Raw genomic sequence first — 27359 nt, forward strand, 5'->3', positions numbered from 1 at the left:
AATCTCGGTTGCATGATTGTTTATATATTGTTGTAAACTAATCGTGAGCTCATCTGCTAAATGTGACTAACATTAAGATATTACCAACATTAACATCATAATTTTCTGAAAAACAGCTTTGAAACAATTGTGAAAAGTGCAATGCAAATAAATTTGATTTGACTATTATGTATTTTATACCATAGTTTATAACTTCATTTGCAATTCTGCATGGGATAAGTAGATTTTCAAACACTTTTTGCTTCAAATTAAATGTACTGTTGTGATTCATCTCAGAGCTGGATGGTTTGGTTCAAGGCTTATAACTTTTTAATTGAAAAATGTTTTGAAATCCTTATAAAGCAAATGAATGGGAAACTTATAGATTGAAGGCTGCTTAAAAAGTGGCCAGTAATTGTTGCAACTCTGAAAACACTTGTAACGAAAGTCACATAAGCTGGTTCTTCTTGTCCAAAGTATTTTAAAACTTACTAAAAGTGTTCAGCTATGGCCGTGAAAATGTGTCTGCTAAGTAGCACGGCTTTCAAGCGTCTTTGTTTATTGTTCTAGAAAGAATGCCACGACTTTTTGGTGATCATTTCTGCGTGTAGGTTATTACAGAAATGTGTGAACAAGCTAAACAAACAGTAATGACGTCCGCATTTTGAACTGTGAGAAAATACCGCAATCCCATTTTTCCTGTTCTGCACGTGCTCCTTAAACCTCACGCATGCTTCTGGGCCTTTCCGGTGTAAGTCCTTGAGCAACAGAGGTGCAACAGGAACAGAAGTTAACACAGTTGGCACTAATGAAGACTTCTAATCCTCTCAGAGTAAACAGCACCCTCAGTGGCCGTATTAGTCACTGCCACAATGCCATCAGGAAGCTGAGAGGCCTGTGTGTTGGTGTTTGCGTTTGACAGCATTCGATTGAGTGAGAGTGTATTGTAAATCATTGTATCTTAAAAGTGATATAGTTCACCCAGAAATGAAGAGCCTGTGATCATTTACTCATCCTTGTGTCCTTCCAAACTTGTATGATCTTCTTTCTTCTGTGAACCTAAAAGAAATGTATTTTTTAGCTCATGCAGTCCATGTTGTTTTGGACCCCACTGTCTCATTTTGTCTCTTCCAACAAAGTAAATGATGATATATTTTCATTGTTTTCCTTTAATGGAATAGTTCACCCAAAAATCTAAAGTTAAAAATAAGCTAAAAATATGTTATTCATCAACATTAGTTAATGAATTGTGGTGCAAAAAAAATGCAGTGGTATTTTAGTATCATCGAAATACTATTATTGTTTTTGTTCATATTTTGAATTAGATTTTATTTTTATATTTTACGTTTTTATTTTTTAATTTTAGTTAACGTTTTAGTAATTTTGTTGTCATTATTTAGTTTTTTTTAAATATCTGTATTGTTTTTAGTTTTAGTTATTTTAGTACTTCAATTTAAACTAAATGATAAATGTTGACATCTACCTGAAATAAAGTTTTTTTTTTTTTTTTATATTTTATTTCAGTTCATGTTTTTTTATGTATGCTTTAAAGTATGCTTTATGCCTTTAGCTTTAGTTAACAATAACAAAACCCCTGCTAAATGCTTTTACAGCATTTATTAATAATCTAGCTTAATTGTAATTTCTGCATTTATTAATGCATTTTAAACACACTGTAAAAAAAGTATTTTCATGATTTTTTTCTTTTATAAAATCAACTTAAATAATTAATGTGGTTCAGATAACATAATATTTTGAGTTTCTGATGACTAACCCAATCGTCTTTATTGTATTATTCAAATTTTTTATTTCAATGAACTCAAAAAGGCAACCAGGTAACTTACTTTTTTAAGTTAAACCAACAATTCTTTTCTACAGTGCATGTATTAACAATGAACAATGAATAGCATATTTATAGATTCAAATTAGATGAATAAATGCTGTAAAAAAAACTTTATCGTTTACTGATTGCTGTATGCTTTTTTTTTTTTTTTTTTTTTACACTATGACATGTTTGCCTGTAGATTCTGGAACTAACACATTTGTTGAAATTACGGGCACAGTTACATATAGCTAATTCATTGTAAAGTTTCTAACGGGAGTCAGCGGCGCTGATCTGAATGGTTTAATAGGCTTCCCGACTCTATGTTTGCCTCCTTTCCACTCGCGGCCAATGCCAAGCCGCCTTCGCGTACCAGTAGGTCCTTTCTCTACGACTGCGAGCCAAAGTCAGTTGTAAAGCAATTGACTGCATTCTGCGTCGTCCATTTCCATATGAAATGGGCTGCGGCACTCCGCTCCGCGGTATGGCCGGCCAGCCCTGGCACTGGGCTCTGCCAGCCATTCCTGCGCATGCATTCACTCCAGCCGCCCCCAAAACAAGGCGGCATTGATGAAAGAAGCGGCACCTCTCCCATGGCCCCCGCGGGACTGGAAAGAGATGTTTTGGGGGGCTAGTGGCTGGCAAGTGCCTTTAGTTTTTTGAAGGAAAGAGGGATGGCAGAATGGAGGAGGATGGGCTCCGGGGGCCTCTTTTCGGCTTTCTTTCTCGCAGGAAGCTCTACTGTATTCCCCCATTCTGTTATCCGTCTCCATCGGCCCTTTTGGCGTGCTGACACTTTCAGTTATAGGGCTGCAGCCCCGCCAGCCAGGCCATTGTGCCATTGTGGTCTCACAGTGGGGTCTAAGCCTTTGGGAGGCTTCATTCTAATGAAAATTCCTCCACCGCACTCTCTTTGTGGCCCGACGTTGGCGCGTCCTTGTTTTTCTCCTCAGATAGTTTTGGGGATTCTTGCCTGCTGAGGGTTTAAGTTGGCTAATTAGAAAAGACATGCCCAGAGAGGAGACAGGGATGGAGGGGGGCAAAAAAGGAAACAGCAAACGGAACAAAACAGAGTAAGCAAAGACATTAATGAAGGAAGGAAAAACAAGCTCAGACCCCATCATTTGCATAATACAAGCCGCTCTCCTCACAATGGCCGGCCGGGGACAATCGCATAACTGTTGTCATTCGTGCGATCTTAGTTAAGACGTCCAAATAAAACCCTTTTAAAGACACCCCAGGAAATTACGGGGCTAAATGCTTCGTTTTGTTGAGTGCAGGAATAGGATAGGCCTGCCGCTGTTCACTTTACCTGTCGGTTTTCCCAGTTGCTGATACTGTCAGGAAATGCTGGCTTTATTTACGATGGTGTCGGCGGATAGGTTTCGGCTCTTGGCAAAGGTTGTTAAAAGCTGTTAGGCTGATGTATAGCTGATTCATATTGCTAAACTGAGAGAAAACAATTCATCTGAGAGAGAAAAATCACTGTTATTTGGGATAGTTTGCACAAAAATTAAAATTATCCCATGATTTACTCACCCTCAAGCCATTCTAGGTGTATATGACTGTCTTCTTTTAAGACAAACACAATCGGAGATATATTTCAAAATATCCTGGCTCTTCCAAGCTTTATAATGGTAGTGGGGGGAGGGGGGCAGAGATTTTGAAGCCCAAAAATATCCATCCATCCATTAAAAAAATAATCCATACGGCTCCAGGGGGTTAAAGGGTTAGTTCACCCAAAAATGAAAATTCTGTCATTAATTACTCACCCTCATGCAGTTCCACTCCCGTAAGACCTTCATTCATCTTCAGAACACAGATTAAGATATATTTTTGATAAAATCCAATGGCTCAATGAGGCCTGCATTGCCAGCAAGTTAATTTACACTTTCAGATGCCCAGAAAGCTACTAAAGACATTTAAAACAGTTCATGTGACTGCAGTGGTTCAACCTTAATGTTATGAAGCGACGAGAATACTTTTTGTGCGTCAAAAAACCCAAAATAACGACTTTATTCAAGAATATCTAGAGATGGACGATTTCAAAACACTGCTTCGTGAAGCTTTACGAATCTTTTGTTTCGAATCAGTGGTTCGGAGCGTGTATCATACTGCCAAAGTCACGCTCCCCATTGAAATTTCGAAACGTTTCGAAACACTTATGACGTAATGAAGCCTCATTTACTGAAATCACGTGACTTTGGCAGTATCTTAATTTGTGTTACGAAGATGAACGAAGGTCTTATGGGTGTGGAACAACATTAATTTTTGGGTGAACTAACCCTTTAATAAAGGCCTTTTGTAGCAAAGCGATGCGTTTTTGTAAGAAAAATATCCATATTTAAAACTTTATAAATTCAAATAACTGGCTTTCAGCGGATGACCGTACACATACTACGCAATGTATAACGTAGGATGTAGGAGTAGCATAAGCTTAGATGCCTCTCGCGGTTCAAACGAACAGCTCCTCTTCTCTCCGACATTTCTTTTTAAAAATTCTCATTTTAGACTTCTAATTCATGACCAGTGTTTTGTTTTGCTCTATCCTCTGCGCTTCCACGTTCATCATTACATCATGCGTCAGGTCAGAGGTCACTCTTCCACCACAAATAAAGTTTTAAATATTTTTAGAAAAACCCATCACTTCACTTCAGAAGGAGCCAGGATATTTTTAAATATAACTCCAATTGTGTTCATCTGAAAGAAGATGAGGCTGAGTAAATCATGGGATCATTTTCATTTTTGGGTGAACTAAACTTTTAATATACCAATTTAATATTTTGAATTAATTTTTTATTTATTAGTTTTAGTTAGTTTAGAACTTAACCTAAATGAGAGTAAGATCTGAAATATTACAAAAAAAATTTTTTGATTATTTATTTTATTTCAAGTAATGAATTTTTAAATGGTTTTAGTTTGAGCTAACGATAATAACCCTTGTGAAAATCAAGTATAAAATGTATTTTGCGTTTGTGTGGTTTTTTTGAACCTTGACGCGATGCATCTTATTCCCTTTCTGGCAGCGCGTGCGGAAACAGTCGATGGCTGATGTTTAAAATTCTATTACTTGCGAGCGGGTGTCAGTAAGAGCGTCTTACCTCCCAGATCCTGTATATGCCAATTGTCTACCTGTGCGTTACAGACGCTGCTGAAACCTCCGGGATCATGTCCTACCAACAAAGGGTTCCTTTGAGCGAGTAGAGCAGCAATTTTATCATTAGTAAACTGAGCAGGAAAAAGGCTCGTTTCCCAATTGGCTGCCGAAGGAGTTAAAAAGGAAGCCCATTTGGCTGGCATGCTTTAAAAGCGTTTGCTGTGGTGTTTGGTCTAGACCTCTCGCTATGAGGAGGCCCTCGCTGAGCTTTTAGCGCCGCGGCTCAAGCGCAGACCCCCGTGGCCTTCTGGCAGAGGACGAAATCCATTATTAAAGAGTACATCACAGGGAACGAGGCTGATAAACTTCTGACTCATACATAATAAATGCCCTGCTAATACAATATTTGTTTTGCAATGGCAGAGAACCAACATGCTGTCTACTATGATATTATGTTTTTGCTCTAAATTAATATTGAAGAGGTATTTATTTGAGAGTAATATTTTACCTGCATACAGAAGCAGTTGCAGAGTTTGTTACACAGCACATTTAAAGCAATAGTTCTCCCAAAAGTAAAATGTATTCAATGCAAACTCTTTTGCATTTATTTTTTCTATGGAAAAGAAAAGGGATTTTTGGAATATTTGTCTCTTTCAGAGCCTAAAAGTCATTGTTACTATAAACTGGTTTTGTATGGCATTTCTGGATTAACTATTCCTTTAAACACATCCAACCTGCCATGTCTCACAACAAGAGGGAGTTGTTCCTCCAACCATTTAGAGATTATTTTATTGCATTGTAAGACAAATTTTTTTGTCAGTCGGATGTCTAAACATATTACTTCAGATTTTACAGAAGGTTACTGGTTAGCTAAATGTCAACGATGACCTCATAATGTAGTTTAGCCCAGTTCTCAGTTTCTTATTGGCAGGCGAGCTGTTTGACTGAGTCACACGAGTTTCCTAAAAGGCAGCGGGTCAGATAAGATTCTTGTTTCAGCCGATCCAAACTGCCATGCTTCATGAAAAATTCAAATGAAAAACCTTCTTGTACATGATCATTTATTGAGGTCAGTGTTTATTAGAGTAATTGTCACTGTTCAAAATGCTTTCTTTACTCATCTGAAGTAACTTTTTGTTTGGAGGATCACTATCATTGTAGTGTGATGTAATAGCAGGTGTGGATCAGCGTTAGGCTCTTATTGAGATCCAGCAAATGGATTTTACAGTCAGAAAATATAAAATTCTGTTTTTGTTGTTGTTTAAAAATATTTTTTAACATCTTTCTCTGACCTGTGAGAAGTACACTTTAAATAATTATATTATGCTTATTTGGTAACACTTTACAATAAGGTTTGATTAGTTAACATTAGTTAACTACTTTAGTTAGCGTGAAGTAAGAATTAACAATACTTCTGCAGCATTTATTAGTTAATGTTAATTTCAACATTTACTAATACATTATGGAAATCAAATGTTGTATTTGTTAACATTAGAATAAGTAAAACATTGTATGCGTTCTTTTGTGATTATTAAATGTTTATTTAAAATGTTTATACACAAAACTTGCTGCCACAATGCTAGGGTGTCAAGGATGGCTGCCACTGTTTTGCTATGCAATTGGTAGAATGTTCAGGGTGGTTGCTAGGGTGTTGCTATGCAATTTGTTTAAATGTTTTGGTTGGTTGCCAGGTTTTTGATATGCAACTGGTAGTGTGTTTTTGGTGGTTGCAAGGGCCTTACAATAGTTGAATGTTTTGGGTGGGTTGCTAAAGTGTTCCTATGCAGTTGTTAGAATGTTCTAGGTGTTTGCTAGAGTGTTGATATGCAGTTGGTAGACTGTTTTGAGTGGTTGCTTGGGCGTTGCTATGCAATTTGTAGGATGTTCTGAGTGGTTGCTAGAGTGTCTGCCATGCACTTGGTTGACTGTTTTGAGTGGTTGCTTGGGCGTTGCTATGCAATTGTTGGAAAGTTCTGGGTGGTTGCTAGAGTGTTGATATGCAGTTGGTAGACTGTTTTGGGTAGTTGCTTGGGTGTTGCTATGCAATTGGTAGGATGATCAGGGTGGTTGCTAGGGCGTTTCTATGCAGTTTGGTTAAATGTTTTGGGTGGTTGCCAGGTTTTTGATATGCAACTGGTAGTGTGTTTTTGGTGGTTGCAAGGGCCTTACAATAGTTGAATGTTTTGGGTGGGTTGCTAAAGTGTTGCTATGCAGTTGTTAGAATGTTCTAGGTGTTTGCTAGAGTGTTGTTGATATGCAGTTGGTAGACTGTTTTGGGGTGATTGCTTGGGCGTTGCTTTGCAATTTGTAGGATGTTCTGGGTGGTTGCTAGAGTGTCTGCCATGCACTTGGTTGACTGTTTTGAGTGGTTGCTAGTTTTGGGTAGTTGCTTGGGTGTTGCTATGCAGTTGGTAGGATGTTCAGGGTGGTTGCTTGGGCGTTTCTATGCAGTTTGGTTAAATGTTTTGGGTGGTTGCCAGGTTTTTGATATGCAACTGGTAGTGTGTTTTTGGTGGTTGCAAGGGCCTTACAATAGTTGAATGTTTTGGGTAGGTTGCTAAAGTGTTGCTATGCAGTTGTTAGAATGTTCTAGGTGGTTGCTAGAGTGTTGATATGCAGTTGGAAGACTGTTTTGAGTGGTTGCTTGGGCGTTGCTATGCAATTTGTAGGATGTTCTGAGTGGTTGCTAGAGTGTCTGCCATACAGTTGGTTGACTGTTTTGGGTGGTTGCTTGAGTGTTGCTATGCAATTTGTAGGATGTTCTGGGTGGTTGCTAGAGTGTTGATATGCAGTTGGTAGACTGTTTTGGGTGGTTGCTTGGGTTTTGCAATGCAATTGGTAGGATGTTCTGAGTGGTTGCTAGAGTGTCTGCCATGCAGTTGGTTGACTGTTTTGAGTGGTTGCTTGGGTGTTGCTATGCAATTGTTGGAATGTTCTGGGTGGTTGCTAGAGTGTTGATATGCAGTTGGTAGACTGTTTTGGGTAGTTGCTTGGGTGTTGCTATGCAATTGGTAGGATGTTCAGGGTGGTTGCTAGGGCATTTCTATGCAGTTTGGTTAAATGTTTTGGGTGGTTGCCAGGTTTTTGATATGCAACTGGTAGTGTGTTTTTGGTAGTTGCAAGGGTCTTACAATAGTTGAATGTTTTGGGTGGGTTGCTAAAGTGTTGCTATGCAGTTGTTAGAATGTTCTAGGTGGTTACTAGAGTGTTGATATGCAGTTGGTAGACTGTTTTGGGTGGTTGCTTGGGCATTGCTATGCAATTTGTAGGATGTTCTGAGTGGTTGCTAGAGTGTCTGCCATGCAGTGGGTTGACTGTTTTGGGTGGTTGCTTGGGTTTTGCAATGCAATTGGTAGGATGTTCTGAGTGGTTACTAGAGTGTCTGCCATGCAGTTGATAGAATGTTTTGGGTGGCTGCTAAAGCATTGCTATGTAATTGGAAGGATGTTCTGGGTGGTTGCTAGAGTGTTGCTATGCACTAGATTTTTTTCTCGGATGGTTACCAGGGTTTTGCTATGCAACTGGTGGAATGTTTTGTGTGGTTGCTAAAGTGTTGCTATGCAATTGTTATAATGTTCTGGTGCAGTTGCTTAAATGTTGCTATGCAACTGGTTCTGTAGCATGTTCTGGGTTGTTGCTAGGGTGTTGCTATGTGGTTGCTCATTGGCCTAAGTCAAAAAAGCCTACAAATCTAACATCTGTGATATTCTGGTATTTAGATTTCAGTATGAATTTAGGTCAGCCAGGTGAAAATTGTAAGTTTGGTCACTTAGAAAAGTAGTTTAACAACACAATCCCATGGCAACTATTTTACATTTTGGCCAATTGGTGGCTAACATTTTTACATTTTCCTATGATTCACATCATATGAATTCGTACGAAATTGCCACCTCATAAAATACTTACACTTTCCCATGAGATCAGCTTGGTTTAACACCTTTTCCTAACACGTTGGTTTCAAGGATCATTCCTGTAGCACAAACAATGCAGGATAAGTTATACTAGGAAGTTTATTCAAATTCCTAATCCTAATTATGACTAAACCTGCATTCAGAGAGCATGCAAAAATAAGATGTTGGATTTTTTTTTTATCCTTTTAATGTTTTGCTTGACAAAAACTTTATGCATGAAAATTGAAATTATTGGTAGAACTTTTCATTGGTTGAATTTCATTGATTGAATCAAATAATTATGGGGCATTTGTTTAATTTTAAGTACTAGGAACTTCTAAATTTGACTCCTGCAGCTTCTTTTTGGGAATATCACATACATTTGACCAGTAGACTGTGTGTGTGTGTGTGTGTGTTTAGGTAACTGGTGATAAGACATACTCACTCACCCACTCTCCAACCCTCCAGCCCTTCACCACGTCATTCCACCTTGCATCTCCCTATGCTTTTGGAATTTGGGTGTAAGGGCTACGGTACCACCCGGTACCGATATTTATCCTAATTACATTTCTGACAAGGAACAGCATGCACCATTCATCAGTGTCAGCGAGAGACAATCAGAATCCCACATTCCGCTAGTCCGACCGACGGCCCTGACAGAGGGCTCCTCTGCTGAACTCTGCTGATGGTGTCGATATGTCCTGGAGCCTGTCGGGGAAGGTAGAGGGGTGGTACCTTATCTCCTCAGATGTCACTCACAGGGGGAGATCAAAAGGAAGGGTTGAGATGAAGGAGAGTTAGTGCCTGCTCGTCGGCTGGCACGCTTGGCTCCGCTAGCTGTCAATTCGGCTGTCTAAATGCTTCATCAATTGTACGACACAACAACATGCACACTTGAAGACTAGTGAAGTGCTTTTCAGAATTAATCACAGAGGGGTAATGGGTGATGCATTGATTTAGTTGATTTCACTGTCCTGATTTTCAGTATCTAAACATCCTTTAAACAAGATATACTCAAGATGCAAAATTGAGATATCACTTGTTTACAGAGAATGTATCTTGAATTAAGATTGTTTTGAGCTATTTTTGGTCACTGAAATGTGTTTATTTTGTTCTATTTAAGAAGAACCAAAGACAGCGGTTTGCAAATGGGGTAATAAAAATGACAAGTTCTAATATCTTATGCAATTTTGCTTTAATGTAATTTAACTTTATTTTAGGGATATTTAGATGTATTTACTGGAAAACAATACAAAACATTTTTTTTTTTTTTTTTTTGCAGTGTTGTGTGACTTTTGTCAAAGAAGCTTTTAAATTGTCATACTCAAATTATATGGTAATTTTGCATCAATGAATCCAATTTTTAATTCTTCTTTTTAATACTTCTTTGTACATTCAGTGAATCCCAGAAAATATTTCATTTTAGACAAAATTTAAATGTTAAATCTGAATAAACAAACTTGGGAAATAAGCGTCGCTGAGTTTTTTAACCTGCGGGAGGGGTTCTAGCAGACCAATCACAGCACTTGCAGTCCGCGTAGAATTGACGTGTTGTTACATTTTTGAAGAGGTGCACGTCAAGCTATGTCGTATGCTACGCATGCTACGCACAGCCTACGCCGTAGCTACGGCATACACTCGACGCAGAAGTATAAATCAGCCTTATATTTAGAGTACAATTTATAAAGAATACACTCACTTGAAAAACAATATGCATTTTTTTTAGAGCAAAATTAATTCTCCAAGGTATGTTCAGAGGCGTTCTTATGGATCTGCAACACTGATCATGTATCATTCAATCATGCATTGCACGATTGCATCTAGAACGGTCAGAGGTCTTTGGATCGGTCATGTACAGGAGGGCATTGTCCATGTAGGGGGAGAACCTTATCTTGTGTAGTAACTCCTGCAATGTTTACATTATTTCTTATTACATTACATTATCTGGACTTCACAGACCCATCATGGTCAGGTTTTATGATCTGTGGGAGTAGATCTTCCAAGTCTATGTGCAAGAACCTTGGTTGCTATCTTGTGGTCGGCATTGAGTAAGCCCAAAGGCCTGAATGATGAATGTGGGTTTTTGCTACCTTTTTTTAAAAAGCTAATGGATGCAAAAAGGTCAGGCATCTGTCATTTAGACCATGAAAAATCATAGGGCAAAGCTCAGGTAAGAATGTTACATAGAATTAAGGTGGGAAATTATGCTGTTCTGTGACCTAATCAGCTAGTGTCCCTTCAGGAAAAATAAATTAAAAGTTGTTAATATTTATGTATTTTTACCATTTAGAACAGATCGTCACAATATCTTGTCATTTTCTGTGTAGGTTCAGGTTGTGAGGTGGGGTCTTTCCGCTGTGGGACAGGCCGTTGTATTCCATTAAGCCAGAGATGCGATGGAACAACCGACTGCTCGGATAGCTCAGATGAATTTGGCTGCCGTAAGTAACTCTTCTGGACAATCACAAGGTCACACCGAACGCTGATAAAGAGTGGCAAGTGTGAAATAGAGCTGTTCAGTTTGTAATCCGTAAACCTGGAACAGCATTAGAATTAGCCATGTGTTCCCTCAGGAATTTCAAATAGTAATAGAATAGTAGTTTTTGAGTTTTTTTTTAATGTATAGGGCCGGTTTCACAGACAGGGCTTAGGCTAAGCCAGGATTAAGCCTTATTTCAATTAGGGTATTTAAGAAGCTTTTAGAAATAAACATTACTTGTGGGCATCTTGAGACAAAACAATGGCAGTGACATATTTTAAGATATGTCAGTGCAAGTTTCTTTCAGTTAAAACAGCTCAAACATGCATTTTAGAGTCTAGGACTAGCTTAAGCCTTGTCTGTGAAACCAGGGGATATAGTCATAAAACATGAATTTTAAAGCCTTTTTTTTGGGCTTTAAAAACATAAGTTGCAATAAGCTAAGTTAACATAAGTTAAATAAGTAGACGTCAAGCATGTACAATGGTTCTGCACACAGGAAGTGGGCAGTAGTTTTAGCATTCTTTTCAAACATTCATACTAGCCCATGTATTCAAGAATTGAAAGTAATAAATGAAATAAATTCTGGTGTAAAACTTGCTATTTATGGACGGTAAATCTCTGGGAGTCGCGGTTGTGTCAAAAATCTAGTGTGAAAAAGAGTTTTGAGGGATGAAAACCAATACAAACCTGGTTAGACGACTGTCACAGATCCATTCCAAAAGAAAAGATTAAATATTAAGAAGTTAAAAGGTCAAATTAGGGTTTTTGCAATGTGAGACAAAATACCCAATGAGGAATACTCTGTTGCATACTGCACATTTTGGCAAATTTAGTAGGTGTTCTGTTCATACTGAATGGTCACATACTAGTAGTTTTGTCTGTGTGCTGGAAGCTTCACCAAGACAAATTCCTCAACAGTCAGCTGCGTTTTTGATTAATCAGACATCAAATAAAACAAAAGACAGTGTTAAAAATAGTGAAGTAGTCCTCAGATTTCATGTTCTTTACCATGAAATTTTGGCAAAATTACATTGTGGAGAAAGCTGCTATCACATGCGTTCAAGCTAAATGAGGAGAAAGATCTAATTGCAGCACTTTTACTAAACAAAAACAATGAAGATAATCCACAAAGAAGAAGAATACAGGAAACACATGGCAGCATAACCAACACAAAACAAAGAAGTGAACAATCTGAGGGCTATAAATACACAGAGGCAAATGAAGGAACTAAATGAACAGGTGAACTTAAAGGTGATAAAGAGGATCTTTTCGTCGACTGAGAAACCAAAGACTGTTAGTGAGTTTTTGAAATGAGCGCATGCGTAAGAACAACCCCCCTCCTTCACAGCTAATTTAGAGGGAACGCCTCCCAAAACTCGTGCACGAGTATCGGAACACGAGTGTTTACCACCGGCATTCGCTGTGTCGTGTTAGTGGATTCATTTTGTCGGACTCACCGCAGGTAACTCATAATCTGAGTTGTTACTCCTGTCTCCTGACAAAAACATCGCATGCGGCGCCTGTGGAGTGTGGAAAGTTACTGGAGCGCGCAGCCGCGCTCGTCTCTCACAAGGAACGTCATGGCAGTGATTGACAAGCCGGAGGGCCAATCGTTTACGCGATGATCGCGTAAACGATTGGCTGATGTTTTTAATGCCCTACCACGTGCACAGATGATGTATATTAATATTATTCCTTTCAGTGCACCTAATAAATAGTGTTTTATCAGTTAGTAAAAACAGTTTCAAGTAATATTGCAAAAATGTATAAAACAAAACATCCTCTTTAGCACCTTTAATTAGTAGGGGTGTGACGAGATCTCGTGGCGCGAGATTAAAATGTGAGGTCAAGGTGAAAAGCTGTCTTGCGATATTGCCATGACGGAGTGTGAGGGTGAAATTAGGATAGAATATGCCACCCCTACATTTACATTACTCCTCCACTGTCGTTTTGCTTTTTATAGAAATAAAAATTATTTAATTCAGTGGGATAATGGTCACTTTAATCCCATCCAGCTCACCCAACACGAGCAGCAGAACTGTACGTAATGTAGCAGGAATCAGAATTCACTGATCATGTGACGAGTGTAAGGCAAGATGACTGACAAGACGATAGCAGAGGATTCGTTGCACAACAGAGCCTAGCGTCTGATAAATGTCTTATCTTGTAGAATGCGTTTAGCACTTCCGCTCCTTATTCACAGAGTACGCTTGATCACGAATGTGAGCATGCATTCAAACACGACCATACATTTTGAGAACAGCTCCCTGATGCATGCAAATATCTCCCAATATGAAAGCTATCTTAGGCTGGGATGTGTAGTTGTAACCATCTCTTAGCTCTTTATCATGCCTGAAGAAAAATTTGGTCTCTATTTGCACTTTGAATAATGAGAGAGTACTTTGATTATGGTTGCACTTACTGTTCGCACTTAACAAGACTAAGAGAAAACTGTTATTCATTTTTATTTATGCTGATTTTTTTATGATTAATTTGTGGAAAGGAGTTCAGTTAGGAGGTCAAAAGTTGTTGAAGCTCATAAATCATGAAAAGACTGAAATCATTTGAAATCATACTGGAGAGAAGCCAGGAAATAAATAAGGAAAACATTCAATTAATTTGATCAGAAAAGTCAACTTTTTGACATGTTTATTTCCCTATCCATGTCGGTTCTTGCATTCCTCCGTTTATTACGTCTGTCGAGAACTTTGAGCTCTTTGAAAGGACCACTCTTAGCGCAGGCCAGCTCAAATCTCTTCTAGCTTGGTTAACAATGCCATCTCATTACGCTCTTCCAGCCCAGCCCACCTGCGAGAGCGCTCAGTTCCAGTGCTTGAGTGACGGCGAGTGCATTCCTCAGCACTGGGTTTGCGATGATGAGGAGGATTGCGAGGATGGCTCCGATGAAAGGCAGCACTGCCGTGAGTACTCCTTATCTCCATCCATCCGTCTCTCCCTCACTTTCTGCTTCCATTTCAATTACGACTGTCCGTCAGAGCTGAGAGCTCCATTGACTCCCAGTAATGTACGGGGATGTAATTTCTGTCATGTCGGAGAAACACGATATCTCAGATGTGCAGGCAACAGTATGAGAAACAAAAGGTGAAGCGTGCATGTGTCGTAGGGAGAGGATCCCACTTTAGCGAAGATGAGGACCACCCAGCGCACTCATATTATAATCATGTCTCTTTGATCTTTGCTGGCAGCTGGCAGGACGTGCTCCAGTTCACAGTTCACCTGTACGAACGGGGCCTGCATCCCGGGAGGATACAGGTGCGACCGAGTGCCTGACTGCCTAGATGGAGCAGATGAGAGAAACTGCTGTAAGTATGTTGCTGGTGTGTGTGTGATGGGATTAGAGTTGGGCAGTATAGCTAAATATATATATATATATATATATAGTAGAATTCATCCAACCAGATGACGACTTTGATACAGCTGAAGTGTTTCAGATAAGTGTGCCATATGCATCAGACGTTCAGCCAACGATGTGAGGCTAAGACTATGGACGAAGCAAAGCTACTTGAATGACACTTAAATATCCAATAAGTGCATAAACATCAGCAAATTTCATGATATTGCTCAATTTTATAGTGTGAATATAACTTGAATATTTGACAAATTGCCCAGCCCTAGGTAGTGTGTGTGTGTGTTTCCTCCCCACTCAAAGGCTCCTTTGGCATTTTAATCAATTTGTAAGATTAAGAGTCTCGCTGATGGACAGAAATGGCCACAATATGCTTCTTGTTTTTCAGAGTTGATTGCAGATTCCTCTGTGGATTAGTGCAAGTGTCAGTTTAGTTTCTGTGCCATCATTGAGCTCTTATCACATACTGCTTTACTGTAACAGACTTGCTATACACATAATGGTTTGTATTTGGTTCTATGTTAGCGTTATGCTGATTCTTTGTTCGTACATTAAAACCACTCACTGTATATGCCATACCACAGTGAACGCTGTATTACACAGTGACTATATTAAATTGAATGACTGAGTCTCTTTTTCTCAGTCTACCCAGAGTGCTCGGAGCTGAGGTGTGCTAACGGGGCGTGCTATAACAGGAGCCAGCGCTGTGACCAGGTGCTCAACTGCCGAGACGGCTCAGACGAGGCCAATTGCAGTGAGTATCTTTCCCTGGCAGGACACATATATACACATAGTCATCTACTGGATGAACTGGAAAATGTTTACGCTACATTTACCACTGCAAGGATTTGCAGCTGTAATATTTGGTTATGTGACTTGTTTAATTAAAATAATATTTACTCAAGATATATTTATATATACATATGGAGGGTGGATCGATTCACATATGAATCATGATTCTATCTTATACCAATTTGAATCGATTCACAAATTTCTAAATGTTTGTTAATAACGTGATGATGTCAGAACAAAGAAGGCGGCAGTCAGTATATAATAAGCTGACATGGCAAAACTGTACCAGGGGAACAAGTATAAACAATATAACTAATATTATCCATATCCTACAAAATTAAAAGGCAGGCAATGTAATTTATTATGAATAAAATAGTTCAATACAAAATTACATATTATAAATTGATTGATAAAGTAAAGCAATAACATTTCCTTTATTTTTTCCAGTTTCATTTAAATTTGAGTTAAAATAAATTTTAATAATTTTAAAATCAAATCTATGCATATATCTCATCAAAATTTGATTCAAACTCGATTTTTAATGGAATCTTGACCCAAGAATCGATTTGAATCGAATTGTGAGATTCCAAAAGATTCCCATCCCTAATAATAACCCTGATTCTGTGAAACACAAAATAAGATGCTAGGCGGAATAAAACTATGAATAAAAGTGACTTTTGCCCAAATGTTATGAAACCATTTGATAGTTTTTTTGTGACGAACAAAGCAAATTTAAAGGTGCCCTAGAATTAAAAATTGAATTTATCTTGGCATAGTTAAATAACAAGAGTTCAGTACATGGAAATGACATACAGTGAGTTGCAAACACCGTTGTTTCCTCCTTCTTATATAAATCTCATTTGTTTAAAAGACCTCTGAAGAACAGGCGAATCTCAACATAACACCGACTGTTACGTAACAGTTGGGATCATTAATATGTACGCCCCCAATATTTGCATATGCCAGCTCATGTTCAAGGCATTAGACAAGGGCAGAACGTCTGGATGTGCACAGCTGAATCATCAGACTAGGTAAGCAAGCGAGAACAATAGCGAAAAATGGCAGATGGAGCAATAATAACTGACATGATCCATGATTACATGATATTTTTAGTGATATTTGTAAATTGTCTTTCTAAATGTTTCGTTAGCATGTTGCTAATGTACTGTTAAATGTGGTTAAAGTTACCATCGTTTCTTACTGTATTCACGGAGACAAGACTGTCGTTATTTTCATTTTTAAACACTTGCAGTCTGTATAATTCATAAACACATCTTCATTCTTTATAAATCTCTCCAACAGTGTGTAATGTTAGCTTTAGCCACGGAGCACTATCAAACTCATTCAGAATCAAATGTAAACATCCAAATAAATACCATACTTACGCGATTAGACATGCTGCATGACGAACACTTTGTAAAGAACAATTTTGAGGGTTAAATTAGCTGTGTGAACTTTGTTTATGCTGTTAAAGGCAAGTGCGAGCTCCATGGGCGGGGAGTGCGCGATTTAAAGGGGGCCGCAGCCTGAATCGGCGCATATTTAATGATGCCCCAAAATAGGCAGTTAAAAAAAATTAATACAAAAAAATCAATGGGGTATTTTGAGCTGAAACTTAACAGACACATTCAGGGGACACCTTAGACTTATATTACATCTTTTAAAAAATCGTTCTTCGGCACCTTTAAGTCATTGTTCACTGATTGTCCCATTTGCAGTCCCGTTTTTTGTCACGATTTGCCACAACATTCAAAAACCAATGACATTTGCCATCAGTGATATCAAACTTGGTGCTTTTGTGAATTGAAAACAAACACAAAATATATTTGAGAGGCGTATATTTTGAACTGCGCCTCACACAAATTTATTGTATGGCTTCATAAAACTCATAATATAGTGACCAAATTGGGAGAAAGGAAATATTACCGGTCGGAACAACATGTGGGTGAATAAACAACAACAAAAATGTACTTTCATGTAGTTATTTTCAACTATGTTAAACTATATTTAACTTTTGTGAAATTGTGTCATGGACAGACATATGTTTTGTTGGTTGTGTTCAGCCCAGCGGTGCAGCAGCGGTCAGTTTCAGTGCAGTAACGGGGAGTGTATTCCTCGCGGATACATCTGCGACCATGATGATGATTGTGGAGACAGAAGTGATGAACAGAACTGCAGTACGTAAATTTAATTTAGCATTTTCTCAACCTCAAATCTAGCCATAAAGAATGTAAAGAGGTAACATAAAGTAGTAGTTTAAAAAAGCCTATGTGTGTACCATCTACAGCCTACCCAACCTGCAGAGGAACGTACTTCACCTGTCCCAGCGGCCGCTGCATTCATCAGGTCTGGCTGTGTGATGGAGAGGACGACTGCGAGGACAATGCGGATGAGAAAGGCTGCGGTACATCCTTAAAATGTCGCTCTGCATGCTGATTATTGCAAAAACTAGGCTTCATTTTTATTGTTTTTCAGAACGGTATCTCGACTGACATATGAATATGGGCGGAAATTGTGTTTTTTGTGTTGTGTTTAGACAATGTACAGCGTGAATGCTATCCTGGGGAATGGCCATGTCCTTCTTCTGGTGTTTGCATCCCTTTTGACCACCTCTGTGATGGGACGGTACACTGTCCAGACGGAGAAGATGAAACCAACACCACTGCTGGACGCAACTGCAGTCAGTTACCGCCTAAAAACCACTAATGCCACTGTTACACTGTATTTATTTTGCATTTTCTCAACCTCAAATCTAGCCATAAAGAATGTAAAGAGGTAACATAAAGTAGTAGCTTAGAAAAGCCTATGTGTGTACCATCTACAGAGGAACATACTTCACCTTCATATTTATGAATATTTTGAATTAGCTAGTGTTAATTTTGTCAGCTTTTTTAAATTTAGTCTCAGTCCTGTGTCACATGTACTTTTTTGTTATCACATTTAGTCAACCTTATCCTGTCTTTAGTCAAGTTTTAGTCGACTAAATGTCTGGGAGTTTTAGTCAGTGAAAACCTAGTCATATTTTCGTCATGCTGCATAATGGTTAAACTGATTGGTAACACTTTACTTGAAGGGGTGTGCATAAGACTGACATGACACCTTCATAATCTTGACATGACACGTGTCATGAATATGAAGGAGGCTTTATGCATGTTTATGACAACTGTCATTAAGTGTCATTCGCTCAGTTATGTCATTTTTAATGCAAAGATGACATTGTTTGAGATGTCTTTGTTACGACAACTTGACATAAACCAATACATCATAACCTGTCAGTGTCTTTGTCATGACAACTTGACATTAGCAAAACATCATAACCTGTCATAAACATGACATAGCAGATTAATTATCAAACTTAAAAAACTACTTAGCTTTATGGGTTAACATTACATTACATTATTTTGGTAACACTTCAGTATAGGGAACACATATATAAACGATTAACTATGACTTTTCCCTCCATAAACTCTTAATTTACTGCTTATTATAGTTAATTGTTATGTTTAGGTATTGGGTAGGATTAAGAATGTAGAATAAGGTCATGCAGAATAAGGCATTAATATGTGCTTTATAAATACTAATAAATAGCCAATATTTTAGCCATATGAATGCTAATAGTAATAAGCAACTAGTTAAAAGACCCTAAAATAAAGTGTTACCATTATTTTATAACAGTGTCATCTTTTTTACGAAATTTGAAATTGTCTATTATCTGACCTTCTGTTGGTGGAAACTTAAAAAAAAAAAAAAAAAACATGAAATGAAAAATAGTCATGACGCTGTTATAAAATTATTTGTCAGAGTATTGTCACTTAATGACATTTTAATGACAAGTTCAATTTGTACCACTGTACTTGACTACATATTCATGACACTATTATAATGGCCTCATGACAGCCAATGTCAAAACCAGCGACATGACAGTTTAATGCAATGTTAACCCATAAAGCTAAATAATGTCAAGTTGTCATGACAAAGACACTGACAGGTTATGATGTATTAGTTTATGTCAAGTTGTCATAACTCGGACATCTCAAACAATGTCATCTTTGCATTAAAAATGACATAATTGAGCGAATGACACTTAATGACAGTTGTCATAAACATTCATAAAACCTCCTTCATATTCATGACACGTGTCATGTCATGATTATGAAGGTGTCATGTCAGTCTTATGCACACCCCTTCAAGTAAAGTGTTACCAACTGATTATTTTGCTCAAAATTATAATTATAAAAAAGAAATGTATTTTTACGTTTCATCAGAGTTATTGTACTTTCAGCTATAAGCACAAATCAAGAGAATGTCAACTCATATGCATGATTTATTTGACCTGATCTTGTTTCCTGATTTATTAGGCTATTTATCTCTGTGAAATTCCTAATAGTAATTCTAATAATTCCTATTTAATACACAATATTTTATTTCATGTCCCCCTGTAATCTTTAATCAAAATAACTTTCCCTCCCTCTTGCAATGACATCTCTTCTCTTCTCTGATGATGTGTTTACTGGCATGAGGGCGGGACAACCTGTCACTCACATGAGATCCACCAATAGCAAACCCCAACCATCCAATCAATTCTCCATGAACAAAATCAAGTCCTGCTTTAAATTTTTCTTGTTCGAGATGCCAATATACATCACAATAGGGAAGAAAAGATGATCACAACTTCTGTTTCATTCTGACTTTAAAGATTACCTAACATTTTGAGTGATGTGTATCTGTGTTTTGTCTCAGGTATTTGGCGCTGTGCATCCCTGAGCTGTGAGCATCACTGTCACGCCTCTCCTGACGGAGGAACCTGTGCCTGTCCTCCAGGATATGTGGTCAGCAGAAACGACAGCCGCTCATGCATCGGTAAAGCGTTTGATTGCTGTTGAAAATGGTTATTCACTCACTCAGTCAAACTTAACATCAACTCATCTCCATCCCTGTATTTTTTCTGCACATGCAGATCATGATGACTGTACTCTATGGGGAATGTGTGACCAGCTGTGTGAGGATCGGATCGGAAGCCATCGCTGCAGCTGTCGGGAGGGTTACCTTCTGGAGCAGCACAGATACTGCCGAGCAAATCCCTCGTGTAGGTTAATTCAGGCCTCTAACATGGTGCCTATATACTCAATCCCTCTATGTAGAAGGTTTTTGGTGGAGTACTGTAATTAATTTATTCAAATTTAGTTTAATTCAAGTTTATTTTCACAATACATACTGTTTCACAGCAGCTTCACAAAAATGCATGTGTGTCAAGTCAAGTCACCTTTATTTATAAAGCACTTTATATACAATATAGATTGTTTCAAACAGCTTCACAGTGATAAACAGGAAAATAACGATCAGTGATGCAAACTTAATCAAATATGAGACAAAATCACATTTTGCTGTAAAGCAGCTCAAAAAAAAAAGACAATTAGAAATTTTTGCAAAAATCTTCATACATAATCTTTTTATTTATTTTATTTTTTACTTTTTTTCTCATAATAAATCATATTTAAATATATTTACACAGGTTTACAAGTATTTTTTTATTTATCCATTTATTTGTTTTTCATTTTTGCTGTTACAGTAGGTCTGCATTGTATTTTCCTGCATGCTTTCACTTATATATCATGGCTTCAGACTAATATTCCTAGTGTTAACTGTTATCTTATATGTCCGTTAATCAGGCTCTTTGAAGCCCATTTCTCTTCAAGCCTCAGTTTGCATTGAATGCCATCATGTTATTAAGCTCCTGAAATGTCTGCCTCCCAACCATTTGTTTGGCAAGCGCTGGAAAATGAATAACAAGCCTTGGCACCAAACAGCCAATCCTAAACTCTCTCACATTAGTTATGTCTTATCAAATGTACATTATATTATGTGAGCTCTCTGAAGACTGTCAAACTGTATCCTTCATTTTGAAGCTGTCTTACCAAATTAATTCACTTTGTTTGGTCATCTTTAGCTGGGATTCCCTCTCTGATATTCTCCAATGGGAGAGACTTGCTGATTGCTGATGTCCACGGACACAGCGCTCGAACCCTGGTTGAGTCCCAGAACAGAGGAGTTGCTGTTGGTGTGGACTTCCACTACCAGCTGCAAAGGGTCTTTTGGACAGACACGATCCAAAATAAGGTAAAATGCACTACAGACTATGAACAACAATCCTTGCGGGTTGCATATAGTTCCTAAAAATGAGCAGGACTGGGCAATAATATACTACCATTTAAAAGTTTGGGAAGATTTTTATTTTTTTATTTTTTATTTAACAAGGATGCATGCAATTGATCAAAAGTGACAGTAAAGACATTTATGATGTTACAAAAGATTCATATTTAAAATAAATTATACACTATCATTCAAAAGTTTGAGGTCCGCATGTTTTTTTTAAAATAAATCAATACTTTTATTCAGCAACGATGCATTAAATTGATCAAAAGTAACAGTATACACATTTATAATGTACAATTGCTGTTCTTTTGAACTTTCTATTGAAAATAATAAATATATACTTTGAAATAAAATATTAAGCAGCACAACTATTTTTAACATTGATCAAAATAATAAATGTTTCTTGAGCAGCAAATCAGCATATTAAAATGATTTCTGAAGGATCATGTGACACTGTAATGATGCTGAAAATTCAGCTTTGATGACAGGAATAAATTACATTTTAACATATATTCACATAGACATTTTTTTTAAATTGCAATAATATTTCACAGTATTACCATTTTAATAAGTGCAGAAAAAGGCAGCCTTGGTGAACATAAGAGATTTATTTTAGAAACATAAAAAAACGTAATCAATATTTTACAGCCTTTTGACAAGATTTATGTATTTCTAAATAATGTTTTCAATCATAACATTTCCATCAAACAGCCATTGTAGCTTAGTAGTTGTTTAATGCAGTTAAAAAGCACAATTGATCACAGTACTCACAATATTGCTTAACTTTTATATTTTTATAGTGCCAGCAAAATCATTGCATATATATATTGTGAATGTCTGAGATCTTTATCGCCCAGTTCTAATTGATTTACAGCTGATTGTGCCACATTTCATAGCTCAGTGTGTGGCATTAATGTTTCCCACTTACATTCATTTAATGCTCTGGCACCTGCCACGGGTTCTCAGTTTTCCTGAATTTAATAAGTGGCATTTCACAGATTACTGAAGTTCTAACCTTGTCAGGCCGAGAGATATCGATGTTGCAGTTGTTTTTGATAACAAAGCTCTGCATTATACCAGCTCTTCCTCCTTGGACATGTACTACCATCCCTGACCCTGAACACACACACACACACACACACAATCATTGTGCCAGTCAGACTGCTCTGATCTCACCTCATACACCCCAGCAACAACGTTTGGCTAAAGGCCTAAATAGAGTGTGCCAGCATCTTCCAAGCCTACCTAAACTCACCCTGAAGCAATCGGGACCCAGCAATATTATGTTGTCCCTCAGAGACGCTTTTTGTGTTAGAATGTGTTAGTAAAATGTGTTAGAACTTCATACAACTCTCAAATGAATAATAGCAAGAAGTTAATGATTTTGTAGTGTGAGTCTTCCAGCATGTCAACGTCACATAACATGGCCACTGATACCACAGATGACTGTTTTGTATTAAATTTACTGTAATAGTTATGTAATATGAATATATACACACACACACTATCTAAAAGTTTAGGTAGGTAAGATTTTTTTAAAAGAAGTCTCTTGAAGGCTCACCAGGGTGCATTTATTTAATCGAAAAATATGGTAAAAATAGTAATATTGTAAATTATGATAACAATTTATATAAACTGTTTTCTATTTCTATTTCTGTGATCAAAGCTGAAGTTTCAGCATCATTACTCCAGTCTTCAGTGTCACATGATCCTTCAGAAATCATTCTTACATGCTGATCTGCTGCTCAAGAAACATTTCCGATTATTATCAATGTTGAAAACAGTTGTGCTGCTTTCAGGATATATATATATATATATATATATATATATATATATATATATATATATATATATACCTCAAATCTGATTGGCTGAGAGCACTCCTACCTTTTCATTGTTTGTATCATGGTGGCAGAGCAAATTCACTGTATTTTTTTTTTACAAATACTACACTTGTTGTAACACAAACAAACTGTAGGTTTAGTTGTTTAGACGTTTAGTGGATTACTAATGGAATATACATATGTGACATTTTTTCTACAGAAAAAATATTAATAAATTCAAAAATTTGAGCTGGGGAAGTTTCCAAAATTTGGTTGATTTGACACAGAATGACCCTATAATATTCTTTCCTCAATTCCTAACACAAAACTTTTTTCACAGAACAATTTTACTGCCTTGAAAACCCTTTGTTTTCCATTTTGTTCTGATAATGTTCACCACAAAACAAAAAATATGATGAAAAAAAAGAAAATATATATTAATATATCATAAAAATATATAATAACTGTAATATATTAAAGGGTTAGTTCACCCAAATATGAAAATAATGTCATTTATTACTCACCCTCATGTCATTCTACACCCATAAGACTTTTATTCATCTTCAGAAAACAAATTAAGATATTTTTGATGAAATCCGATGGCTCAGTGAGGCCTGCATAGACAGCAATGGTACTTCCTCTCTCAAGATCCATAAAGATACTAAAAACATATTTAAATCAGTTCATGTGAGTACAGTGGTTCAATATTAATATTATAAAGTGACGAGAATATTTTTTTGTACGCTAAAAAAACAAAATAACGACTTTTTAACAATATCTAGTGATGGGCGATTTCAAAACACTGCTTCTTGAAGCTACGGAGCTTTACGAATCAAATCAGTGAATCTGAGCGCCAAAGTCATGTGATTTCAGCAGTTTGGTGGTTTGATACATGATCCGAATCACTGATTCGACTTGAATGATTCACAACGCTCTGAAGCCCATCACTAGATATTGTTGAAAAATCTTTTTTTTTTTTTTTTTTTTTGGCGCACAAAAAATATTCTCATCACTTTATAATATTAAGATAGAATCACTGAACTCGCATGAACTGATTTAAATATGTTTTTAGTACCTTTATGGATCTTGAGAGAGGAAAAGTCATTGCTCCCTATGCAGGCTACACTGAGCCATCGGATTTCATCAAAAATATCTTAATTTGTGTTCTGAAGATGAACGAAAGTCTTACGGGTGTGGAACGACATGAGGGTGAGTAATAAATGACAGAATTTTCATTTTTGGGTGAACTAACCCTTTAATATAAATATAATATATAATAACTATATTATTATTATTATATAATATATAATAAACTTAATAATCAGTTCTCGGGTCTATGAGGATTAAAAAAAAAAAAACATTTTGTGTAGGCTATGAAGGAAGTTGGCTCTCTGTCAGCGGAAAAGGGAATTCTTTAACTGATTCCTGTAGATACTGCTAATACGTTAATAATGGGCGAGCAGTCTGGCTCCCGAAGGGCTGCAGTCACGGTAAATGGCTCAGATCGGTGCTAGACTCCACATTTGTCTAATCTCCAGAAAGTGTCTGATATGCAGGAAAACGCGTGCATATTTCTCTGTAATTTTATGCAACCCGAGAGGATCTGGAGTGACCGTGCAGTATTCGTGTTCCCCACGTTCAGTCCCTTTTTTATGCATTTTTTGGCCAGCTCAGAGAGCTTTGTTTCAAACTCTTGGCTACTTTGTGATTTGGAGATCAGCCATGGAGCAAAAGAGTGGGTACATACAAGGAGACGGGTTTCTGCGATTAGTACCCCAACGTGACACAATACCAGTAGAGACTCTTCGCAGGGGGTCTGCAAAGAGCCACGCCACCAGACCACCTTCACAGCTTGAGTTTCAGTTAAACGGGTCAGCTAAGAATCATAGTCTTTTAGACGTTTGGCTCTGGTTTCCAAAGGGCGAAGCCTGCAAAGAGCATTGGTGCCTTAGCTTGTGTTATGATGCCAAGGGATCCAGCCTGAGAAACTGGTGCCATCTTTTAATCAATAGGGCAGTGGTTTCAGAGTACCAACTCTGGGGCAGCGGAGAAAGGCAACCTCTCGGATGAGAGATGATACAAGCAAGACTACAATCTTATTACCCATGATTATTTAAGAAGACTGTATAATGTCAAGTTTTGGTTGAATCAGTGTTATTTTAGTATTATTTATATGCTATTAGTAAGGATTAATCCATGGCTAGCTGTGCTTTAAATGATTTTAATGTATGACATGAAGGCACAGAACCACTTGATGTGAAGCGGAGTGTGTTTAAATTGTTTTATGCACAGCTAGCCGTTGATTATCCTGCTTATACGATGGTCATTTGCCAGCATTGACAGCTTAAAGCCATTATTGACGTTTGCAGTGCAATATTTGACCAGGAGGGTAAAAATGACGATTATTTTTGTCAGTTACGGCTTGTTAGCATTCTGCCCGTTTTAAATCAGACACAGAGATAAAGTAGTGCATTAGATTACATTTATTTGAATGAATGATGGAGAGAGAGAGATGAGAGATGCATGTGTGAATTACCTGTGTCTGTGTGTAGCGTCTCTCTCGAAGATGTTTAGTTACCTAAAAACCAGCGATGTTACTCCCTCGTTGCTGAAAATATAATGTAGCGATTCAGTAGCAAAGTTATTTTATTATTAAAAGTCACTGATCACTGTTGATAAGTTTCTGTGCTCCTGAATGTTTCCGTGTGCATGCATTGTGCTGTGTACGAGTGATGTATGTGTGTGTGTGCGCTTCAATGAAAGCAGCGCATTAATATAGTTTGGTGATTAAACTGACTTGGAAGTATCTGTGCATTAAACAGTGTAATTGCACACCTTCTGGCCAATCAGAATTGAGTATTCAAACAGACCATGGTATAATATTTTTTATAAATACTTTAAATTTGCTTTTATTTTTTTTATATTTTCAGTTTTTAGTAATTATTATTTTTTTAAAATATTGCTGTTTAGGTGTAAATAATTTTATTTCAGTTTTAGGTTTCGTTCGGTTTTTGTAAAGTAATTTTACGTTTGATTTATTATTTTGAATATTTTATTTTATAATATAAATTTTATTTTTTATTATTTAGTTAATAATTTTAGTTATTCATCTTGCCAAATCAACATTCCTAATTTTCGTTCTAATTTTACAATTCGTTACAATTTTATTGTATTTCAGCTTTATTTTTAATTAATATTTTTTAATAGTTGTTTTATTTATTTAATAATTTCAATTAATTTCTTATATTTATTTATTTATAATATTGATTATTTACAATATTTTATTTTATTTCAATTAACAAAAATGTTATTAATAGTTTTTACATTTATCATTTATTTATTTAGTAATTTTGGTTAATTTATATATTTATTTAATGTATAATATTTATTATTTGTATTGTACATTTTTTTTATATTTTTATATATTATTATATATATAATATTAAATATATTCATTTATTTAATAACTTAGTAATTTAATTTCTTCAACTTTCCAAAGGCATATTGCATTTTATTTCAACTTAAGCAAAAATTGTTTTTAATAATTAAATAAAATAACAAAAATTTTAGTTAACATGAATAACCCTGGGTTGATCTAGTCAGATTTATCTTAACCCTGGTGGTGACAGCAGCAAACTAGCATCCACAACAAATTCTTGTCTTTCCAGCAGTTTGTCATAACCTCAACAACAGCTTCCCTAACCACAGCTTGTTTGCTCCAAATAGGTGTTTTCAGTGGATATGGATGGGTCGCATTTGCAGGTGGTACTGAACGTATCCGTGGACTATCCTGAAAACCTCGCCGTGGACTGGGTGAATAATAAGCTGTACATAGTGGAGGCCAGCGTCAACAGAATCGACATGGTGGACTTGGATGGGAGCAATCGGGTCACGTTGATCGCCGAGCACCTGGGCAACCCAAGAGGTCTCGCGCTTGACCCGACTGTGGGGTGA

General features: G+C 36.9%; 1 protein-coding gene across 1 annotated transcript in view; it reads left to right on the plus strand.

The window, feature by feature from the left end:
- Nucleotides 1–27359, plus strand: part of lrp2a (low density lipoprotein receptor-related protein 2a) — a 117128-nt gene that overhangs the window by 3439 nt on the left and 86330 nt on the right. Inside the window, 11 exon segments of the mRNA XM_048194618.1 lie at nt 11116–11229; nt 14069–14191; nt 14477–14593; nt 15281–15391; nt 17493–17606; nt 17717–17833; nt 17966–18109; nt 20170–20289; nt 20387–20515; nt 21377–21546; nt 27132–27355. Coding sequence (XP_048050575.1) covers nt 11116–11229; nt 14069–14191; nt 14477–14593; nt 15281–15391; nt 17493–17606; nt 17717–17833; nt 17966–18109; nt 20170–20289; nt 20387–20515; nt 21377–21546; nt 27132–27355 — 1483 coding nt within the window.

The sequence above is a fragment of the Megalobrama amblycephala genome, linkage group LG6, assembly GCF_018812025.1.
Source record: "Megalobrama amblycephala isolate DHTTF-2021 linkage group LG6, ASM1881202v1, whole genome shotgun sequence".
Classification (NCBI taxonomy): Eukaryota; Metazoa; Chordata; class Actinopteri; order Cypriniformes; family Xenocyprididae; genus Megalobrama; species Megalobrama amblycephala.